Below are 9,880 nucleotides of genomic sequence, written 5' to 3' on the forward strand. Positions count from 1 at the left end.
GTGCAAAGCATGTGGATTTTTTGGAGGGACTCGTTGCCGAGTTGGTGGGCTTTGACCTTCGATTAAGTGTCCCGAGTGTGTCCCTGCTGTAGGCTGAAGGGCTGTGCCTTTCAGGATTACCTCTAGCCAGGCAGCCCCACAGTAAATGCTCAGTTAGTTACCAGTGGAAAGCAAGCCCCAGGTTTCCACGCGAGTAACGTTTTCCTTCTTCCTCTCCTCTTCTGCAGGATTTGTGTTCTTCGAGGCCAGCGCCAAGGATAACATCAATGTGAAGCAGGTGTTTGAACGACTGGTGGACATTATCTGCGAGAAGATGAACGAGAGCGTAGACTCGGACCAATCAATTGTGAGCAACAACAAAGGCTCGCCCCTCAGTGAACACCCCCCGCCCAGCCAGAGCGGCTGTTCTTGTTAGGGGAGACCCTCTCCGCCGAGGTGCAACTGTCAGCCCCGTACAGCAAAGCTGCTTTGGTTTGACCCGCCGTTCTTCAACGATAAAACTTTTGCTTTTTTTTTTTTTTCCCCGAATTCTACTGTTGTCATCTTAGAATAATAAAAAAAACTCGACATTTCAAGTAAACCTCATCCCTCCCTTCGCACACCTCTCTTTCCACTTTCACTTTTGGGTTCACTGGTGCAAACGCTGATTGCTAGTTTCTGTCATATCCCCCAATGCAGCTCAGTGCCCTCCTGCCCACCTCTTTGAAGACCATGCCCTGTAAATGCTCTCTTTTTCACGTTTAGGAAAGCAGCGGGTGCCAATTTCTGCCACCAAGGGTTACTCCTTGGCCAAAACAAAGTCCACACTTTCAGAGTCGCGTCCCACCCTGCACACATACACTGTTAGCCATTACGGTACCTTCTGGACGCCTAGTGGAACTTGTGGGGGGCATAATAAGAAGTGGGTATCAGCTGCAAAGGGACTACGGTTGGCACTCTAGGAACAGGCAGGCTCTCCTTGAGGGAGAGAAACTGAAGAATTCCACATCTGTCAGCCACTGGGACATTAGTGTAAGGACGGGGTGAGATATTTTGGAAAAGATGACACCGGTGGATAGAAGCTCCTTTGGTTTTTTTGTGCATCTTGTGCTCTGGATGATGATGGTACTCATTTTACAGGCGTGGGTAATGCCCAATCGCTAACTGGCAGACACACACACACACACACACACACGTGAAGTATGGAAAGGTCACACGTTTGTGGTGGCTAGAAAATGTACAGCAAATCACGAAGTGCGACCACCGAGCAGGGCCCAAGAACACAGATGCGCACTTTCAAAGACGTAGCTTCATCAAAGTACGGGTGCGATTTAACGTCAGTGGGTTCTGAAGGTCTCCGCTGATCTGCGTTAGAATGTTGTTGTGTGATGAGCTTACGCTGATGTACTTGGCAGGGCTCTGATTAACAATCAAGTCGATTCTTGACTCGGCGACTAAACCAGGCCTGAACAGAGATGTCTTTATCAGAGGTCGGACCCGCTGTCATACATACGCATAATAATATAAAGCGCAGGTCTGATTTGATTGAATGTGTCTGTCCGTCTGTCTGTCCTGAGGTGTTTAGTGGTTGTTAAATGGCACCGCATACCAGACTGGGCAGTTCTTCTTGGTGGTCAATCTGACAACAATACCTGCTGACGTCATATGAGGCCCTCCAGCTGAGCACAATGTGTTTTAGATCTATACACGCCCTCGTGCCAATTCAGATGAATACACAAACCCAGCCTCACACACGTGCATGTGCCAGTATGCGTACACCAGCATAAGCACGTGTCCGTCCACACACACTCCCAGATGGTCCTACGGGCACACTCACAATCCTTAATCTCTCCAGTGTACACGTCTGCCCGGCCATTCTCTACACACAGATGGCAAGGGCACCCTGGCACCACGTGCCAGCACATATTTCAAGATGTTTTTTCTGGTGCCCTGATCAGCGCATGTGTGGAGTGAAAGGACAAACCATGAGCAGGTGCCTCGTGTGAAAGGTTCAGGCCCAGAGTGGGCAGCGCCACCTCCCAGCTGTTTACTCGGCTGGGCACTTCTGCTAAAAAGCAGTGACAGGCGCTGCCAAGTGAACAGTGCCCTCCTGTGTCTCTCAGCTAAAATCTCACGCAAACTTTTTTCCGTGCTGCTCTGTTTAGGTGGGCTTTCCGGGGACTCTTATGACATAGGTGACAAGTCACAGGGTGGCACACACAGAATGGTTTCCTGCCCTGGAAGCCTTCACTCTTGTGTTTCTACGCCTGAATATCAGAAGCCCCTCCTGAACGCTTTTGTAGCAGGGGATCACTGTGTACTTTAGTTTAGGTTGAATATATTCATCCTAATTTATGAATGGTGCTCCTGTTTAGGAAGTTCGATCGCCTTTGTGATTTTTATCTGTAGAGTTTTGGTCATAAAAAATGGAATCTTCTTCGCATTACGGTTAAAAGTGTGTGCTGCTGCCATAGGAGTCACACACACAGCGCAGACACAAAGAACGTCACCAACTGCCGAAAGTCACCCCCAAAAAAACAGGAAGGTGAAGAGCCGCGCCGTCCGCAGCCCAACTCCCAGTCTCGCTCCTGAATGTTAGTGTAGGGCGACGCGGGTTGAAATGTCACCGCAGGACTGATCTTTAAAGGTCACTTTACACGTCTGTGCCACACCACCGCCGTCAGCTCATACTCGGGGACTAAACACGAGCAGCGCAGCAGCAGCGCAGCCTCTCGACAAGCCCAACCCTCACAGGGCGTTCATTTTACTGGACGTGTCAATAAACACAAAACGCCGCCACCGTCGTGAGCTGGCAAAGCCCGCTGCCTGCCACCCTGGGATCTCATTAAGTTTAACAGCAGACGGTTACCGATGTCAACATATTCACATATGATGGCAGTGCTTCGCTTAATTCACAGTCGTAGCCCTCCTCATACCGACGTCTGCCTGTTGTTGGAAGATGAATTATGTGACGGCGCCATTTGCCATTTAATATTCTTCTTCTTTTATCGCCATGGCAATCAAAGGAACTAATTAGCCATCTTTAGTTAATAACTGCCTTTTAGGCAAACCAGCAATTAAACAATTGGCCCCTTAAGTTAAACATACTCTTGTTTTAAAATGTGCTTCTTGATGACTGATTGATTAAATAATTAATACCCTTGTTAAATGAACGATACATAAAACGCAATGCATTACTAATGGATATTTCACATAGAATTCAATCATTCAATTAATGGACGGCTCATTGAGTTAATTACCTTTATTGTGACATTTGTGTAGTAGGATCCAGTTACTTAATTATTTGGACAATTTCTAAGTGAATTGTAACTCATTAGCGGTTACCCCGTGTATTATCACGAAGTAGTACCGACATCAGTGGCTCTCGCGAACGCTCTCACCTTTGGTCCCGACTTTGCTGACGGCTGATTCTATTAATGAGCACCTCGGTTCTCTTTGGCCTGAAGGACGTAGCGCATCAGATACAAAGTACAAGAAGGCGGCTGCAACAAGTCCCTCGTGTCTGTCGGCACTCGCGTCCTCGGGTCGTTTGCTTTAATGAATCTTCTTTTACTTTTTTATTGGTGAGCAATGGGGCTGCTTGTACCCTAACCCTACGGCCCCAGTCCTGCTACGCACTCGCCGCCGCTGCCGCAGATTTGTCTTGAACTTCTTCTCTGTTGCTTCATTCGTGTGGCAGACAAGTTACTTGCACTAAGTGGGGCTCCGTCACCTAAAACCGAAAGTGCGCTTTCTGCAAAGGTCTGCAGCTTGAATTGAAATAGCAGTGCGCTGGCCTGGCACACGTCTGTGTGTCTGTGTGTGTAAGTGGGTGGGTGTCTGTCGGTGTCTGTCTGTGTGTGTGGGTGTCTGTGTGTCTAAGTGGGTGTCTGTCTGTCTGTCTGTGTGTGTGTCCTTCGGCCTTAATTCCTTTTTCTTGATTTCGTTTTGCTCTTACTGGATGGCATTTCTATTTGATTTCCAATCCCACTTGAAGAGCTCAATGCTGTTACTCAAAATGTGCCTTTGCCAACAAAATCAAAGCATTTCTGACCATTAATGTTGGGGGGGAAATGGCTCTATATATAAATATGTATTTGGTCTCAGATGGGATACATTGTGCTGCTGTTCAGATTTACTGTTTACGTGTTCACTCAAAATCTGCTGTAAGGCTGGAAACACCAAAATGGCGCACAGCGGACCACTGGGGCTTCTTGACCTCCAATTCTGAATGACTCTTCCCATCACGTTAAATATTTTTCGGCGAGATTTATGAGCCGAGTTGAGAGTAACGGATTGGCGGACCCCTGATTATTATTTTTTTGTATCGTACGATGATGGGGTCAAATAAAGACGACGCAGCGTATTCTGAATTTCATAGAGAAGCATGTAATAAAGTGACCCATCAGGCACTAAGAACAGCAAACGTGACACCAACGACTACAAAGGAGAAGCCCCAACTGTCCCTGACTACTGTAGAGACGCTTTCACTTTCTAGACTTGTGTCGGGGGGGTCTTAAGATGAAACTTTTAAAAGCTTCATATCACGCTCTGATTTACCGTTAGAATCCAGGAAAGCGTGCGTCTTTCTGAAACACTGTGCCAATCTTGTCACGCTGTGCCCGTTACCTGCTTGGCAGGACTCCGCAGATTACCAAAGTTCTCCAACGTGGCCTCCTTCGGTGGGCGTCTCGGCGTCGCCTGTCTGTGTCTGCAGGCGCAGGTTTGGTTTTTGTCTCCCCTCAGTCCGGTTCACAAATGCCAAAACACTATAATGTTGAAGTTATGCCTATTGTGCAATTTCTGTGTGTTTTATTTAGGTCATTGTGAATATGTTTAAAAAGGATGTTGACTTTAAGGTTAAAAATATATATATATATATATATATATAGGGGAAAAAAATGAAACTTTAAAATAAACTTGCATTCACAAAGAAGACGCCATCCTCCTTTCTTTTGTGTTTGTGTGAGCGCTCGCGAGTCGCCGCTTTACTTGACGGTTCTCCTCTTCGTCCATCTTCCCTATCGCTGCCTTTCGTAAATGTCCTGCCACCCCCAACAGGTTACTCCATCGCAGTCTCTTGGGACAAACCAGCAGGTCAAAACTGTGAAACTCGCCAAACACGACCCACCGAGTCTCGTTCAGATCCGCACTTGTATGAGTCGGTGTGTTCCTGGGTAAGGACGTGTGTCACTCAGCGCAACATCACAGGTGACAGGCGAGCGTTCAGGCCATTTGTCACTCGCCTGCGTGGCTCATAGTGAAGGCTACAGACACTCCACTACGGTCTTTTTTTTTTTTAGACTTTTTAGTCTTCCATTTTCACTTCAGGTCCACATCACCTCGATGTTTGTAACCCCTGAACACGGAGACTTTTGAAAATGAGCCGCAAACTCCCAAACATGCCAGCTTGGCCTTTCAGTCTGGACGGGTGAAAACGTACAACTCTGAAAATGCAGACTCCAGTCATGCTGTGATTTGTGTGTGTTTAGTGCGTAACCCTCGGCCTAACTGGACTCTTTACATCGTTGTAATGTGTGTGTGTGGCACGATGGCTTCTGCTAAATCTACAGTGGGTATTGAAAAGAATCCCCCTTTGAAATATTCCCAGCCTTAAATGAACACACAAACTTATATTTCTTTCCATCTTTACTTACTCAATGCCATCTCTAACATCCAAGTGAAAGAAATCACAGCTATAGTTCTAAAGAATTATAAAAAAATCAAAAACAAGAAATCCTCAGATTAATAAAAGACCCCCCAACTCAATCAGGTGTCAGTGCCCCCCATTTCCATTGCGGTTACTGGCAGTGCTCAGTTGTAATGAGTGTGATTAGTGAAGCTGTTCCTGGTCCATTCATACCCTCGCTTGGTAGAGCGACTGACTGTGGGTGGCCGGCCACTTTCAAAAGACCTCTGGGGTAGGAGCTGTGGATGGACATCAGGCAGGAGATGGAGACCAAAAACATCTCAAAGGCTTTATCAATCCCAAGGAGCTCAGTAAAGTCCATCAATAGTGTTTGGTACGATTGGGACCCTCCAAACTGGACGGGAGGGCAAGGAGGAAACTGGTAAGAGAGGCCACTGGCCACTTTGAAGGACTTATAGGATTTGATGGCACAGAGTGGTCATTAATGGTGTGCATGTGACAACAATTTGACAAGCGCTCTACAATGGTGGCTTGTTCAGGAGGGTCGCACTTCTCAAGAAAGGCCACATTGAGGCTCGTTTGAGCTTTCCCAGAATGCACCTTAGAGATTCTGATGCCAAGTGGAAAAAAGGTCTTCTGGTCAGAGGAGACCAAAACCAAACTATTTGGCCTCAACACCAAACGGTCCACCAATGCAGCTCACCATCCACAACACACCATACCTACAGTAAAGCATGGAGGGGGCAGCATCCTGTTGTGGGGGTCTCGTTAGGGTAGAAGGAAAAACGGATGGGGCAAAATACCGTCAAATTCTGGAGGAAAACCTGCTACCTTCTGCCAGAAACATGAAGATGGGCAGAATGTTCACCTCTCAACACGACAACGAGCCGAAGCACACAGCAAAACTGACCACACAGTGGCTGAAGGAGAAAACAGTGAACGTCCTGGTGTGGCCAGTCAGAGCCCAGACCTAAATCTGTGGAAAGATCTGACGATAGCAGACCACCAACGCTCACCAGCCAATGTGACCAAACTTGAACAGTTAAACTGTAAAGAAGAGTGGGGGGCAAATATCTACAGTGGTGTGCAAAGCTGATAGAGAAGAGAGAACCTTAACCCAAGATACTCAAGGCTGTCATTAAAGCAAAAAGGGGGTCAACAAAATGACAGTGACGGGGGGTTGTGTATTGTGATCCTTTATTCATCTCAGTAGTTTTTGATTTTTTTAAAATCCTTCTCAACTGTAGCTGTGATTTCTTTCACTTGGATGTTAGAGATGGCGTTGAGTAAGTAAACTGGGAAGAAATAAAAGTCTGTGTGTTCATTCAAGGCTGTAAAGCAAAACAAAATGGGAATATTTCAAAGGGGGGATTCTGTTCTGTACCCTGTGTGTGTGTGTGTGTGTGTGTGTGTGTGTGTGTGTGTGTGTGTGTGTGTTCCAGCATCACATCAGAACGGCTGGAGTGGTTTTCATAAAACTTGGTACACATTTCTCATTGGTCAACTAGAAATACTGTAGGGTGAAATCAACCGTAACCCAAAATCTTCAGATGGCAACTGGCAAACTGTTACTCCGTGATATGCAGACCTTCAGAATATTCAATGAACTGTAATACAGACGGACGTGACGGCTGAATGAAGACGCTATAAAGTGTGCCATGCTTACCCCGTCAGGCTGCACCTTTAAAACATGACGTTCACACGACTTGGTGCCCCCAAAGGTGAGCTTCACGTCGCAGAGCAGAAAGTGAAAAGGACAGAGGAGGTGGATTTGGGAGAAGAGGTCCTGAAGCCGACATCATTACAGGAGAGGGGTCAGGATACAAAAGAAATACACAAAGGCTGTTCATCTCTCTATTATTGTGGTGAGCGTCCTCTTCTACACGGTGGTGTGCTGGGGAGGCAGCATAAAGAAGAGGGACAAACTGGTGAGGAAGGCAGGCTCTATTGTAGGCACACAGCTGGACAGTCTGACATCCGTGGCAGAGCGACGGACGCTGAGCAGTCTGACATCTGTGGCAGAGCGACGGGCGCTGAGCAGACTCCTGTCAATCATGGAGAATCCACTGAACAGGATCATCTCCAGACAGAGGAGCAGCTTCATTGACAGACTGCGGTCACCGTCCTGCTGACAGACTGAGGAGACCCCACACTCTGCGACTCTTCAATTCCACCCGGTGGGGTAAACGTTAACATTATACAAAGTTATAGTCTGTTATACCTGCATTGTTATCACTCTTTAATTTAATATTGTAATTATCAGTATGCTGCTGCTGGAGTGTGTGAATTTCCTTTTAGGATTAATAAAGTATCTATCTATCTATCTTATAAAAAAAAAATCCTGGGAGAGAAAGACTAGGGAGACGAGACGTGATCTTCAAGTGAAGATCACAGAAGACACTTTAAAGACCCGCAAGACGAAAGAGATTGACCAGGACCGTCTCGCGGGGACGTAGAACATGAAATTCTTACAATCCGTATCAAATAAGAGCACTCAGTCGTGTTTTGGCTTTGAGCAGACGCAGATCCCGGGCTCTCAGCACATACAAAGCGTATAAGGACAATACGTTAGACATCAACGACTAAGCAAAGAAGAAAGAGCAGCGCGGAGAAAAGAGACTCAAAATGTAAAAAAGAAAAAGAATAATCAAAGTGCAAATTCAGAAAATAAGGAAAGTAATAATCAGCCCGGAAGAAGTGGAATTGAAAAAAAAAAGCAGGCCCAATCAGGCTCAGAATGAAAAGACAAAGTAGAAGTTCATAAAGACGTTCGCAAACGTTGGCGCTAAACGCATGCAGAGCAGGTGAGAGATTACGAAAGCAGTGGAATTCGAAAGGCTCAAAAAAAAAAACGCACGATAAACACGAGGAGAAAGTTAAAGAATATGAAAGCAGGAAAATCAGAAAGTATCAAAAAAAAGAAAGTAAAGATCGCAGTAGCGCAAACAAACGGAAATTATTACTCGAAAATGGGAAAACAATCAGCACGGACAAGAGGTCAGAAATAAAAGACAAAGTAGGAAAAGTAAAGTGTCATAAAGAGGTTAAAAAACAAGGGCGCCAAACACACGCAGAGCGAGATACAGAACATGAAAGTCATTCAACACGTCTCACGCACCTCATTAAAAAGATTCAGCACGTTGGGACTCCAAAGATTCCAAATATCGTTTTTACAGAAGTTTTGAAATAAAAGTGAAACTAATGAAATAGCAACAATTCAAAGAAAAAAAAATGTTAAAAGTGTGTATCCGGAAAACCAAACATGGAGGCTGGCGAGCGAAGCATGCAGGGGGTGAAGCCCCCCAGTTTCATAAAAAGCAAAAGTCAAAGACGCCGAGACAGGTAAGGTTCTGTTCGTTGCCCTTGAGGGTTCAGCAAGGCGCCCATCAATAAAAATACAAATGTAAGGAACAGACAAAGATATCCAAGATACTTGCAAAGTCAAGTAAATAATCCACAAGCCACAAATAGGAAATCAAGCAAAAACACAATTAACTGGCTATTGCAAAGGCTAGGGGGGCACAATGCTAGCGCAAAGCTTAGGGGGTCTGAACAGTTGGTGTTAGCAAGCAAAACAAGTAGTTGGCACATAAATGGCGGGCCTGCGAGTAGAACTGCGACTGTGAGCTGAGAGGCTGTGCCCGCTGGTGTGTTACATTGGCATGACCTTCACCAATACTCCCATAATGCAGCATTCTGCAGCTCGGCCTCCTACTAATAGACGCCGTCTGTGTGCCAAGTGAGTAAACCTCCTCTTCATCGACAGGGTGGACTGAGTGTATCTTAGTGTGCCTGCCAAGTGAGGGTCGGCTCTTGGCCCCTCCTAGCATGGCATCGTGGATTAAGATTTCAATGAACCTTCAGTTTAATGTTTTTTATTTTTTTACTCTCTCTAATGTTGCTGCATTCTACAGTCACTTCAAATGAAATATGTTTGTTACGGAATATTAAAACATAAGCTACTGAAAATGGCAAGAATTAACCCTTTTGGCCCCGACATCCTGTTGTTGTAAAACGCTGGTACGTTTGCAGCCGCTGGTACCGGACGTGCGACTATTAGAGAGACTGGCATACAGTCCGCGAAACACGGAAGTGAAAAGGGACGCTTCTGGACTGCGCACACCACTTTCACTTTCATTTCTTCAAGGAGACTGAAGTATTTGCCAGCTATTGTTGATCTTTTTTTTTTCTTTTTTCATATTTGAGATTCCTAGACACCCCAAAGGTAGAATATCTCACAAAATAATTTTT

The 9,880-nt window shown here is 45.9% G+C and overlaps 1 protein-coding gene across 2 annotated transcripts in view; it reads left to right on the plus strand.

Annotated features, from left to right (window-relative positions):
- LOC120541184 (ras-related protein Rab-3D-like) overlaps positions 1 to 4,846 on the plus strand; it is a 67,926-nt gene extending 63,080 nt beyond the window's left edge. For both annotated transcript variants that reach the window (XM_039772594.1, XM_039772593.1), the window contains exon 5: positions 228 to 4,846. In XM_039772594.1, the coding sequence (XP_039628528.1) occupies positions 228 to 415 (188 nt within the window). In that variant the 3' untranslated portion in view covers positions 416 to 4,846. The remainder of the gene's footprint in view (positions 1 to 227) is intronic.
- The last annotated feature ends 5,034 nt before the right edge of the window (positions 4,847 to 9,880 follow it).

This window comes from Polypterus senegalus, chromosome 12 (genome assembly GCF_016835505.1).
Source record: "Polypterus senegalus isolate Bchr_013 chromosome 12, ASM1683550v1, whole genome shotgun sequence".
Lineage (NCBI taxonomy): Eukaryota > Metazoa > Chordata > Cladistia > Polypteriformes > Polypteridae > Polypterus > Polypterus senegalus.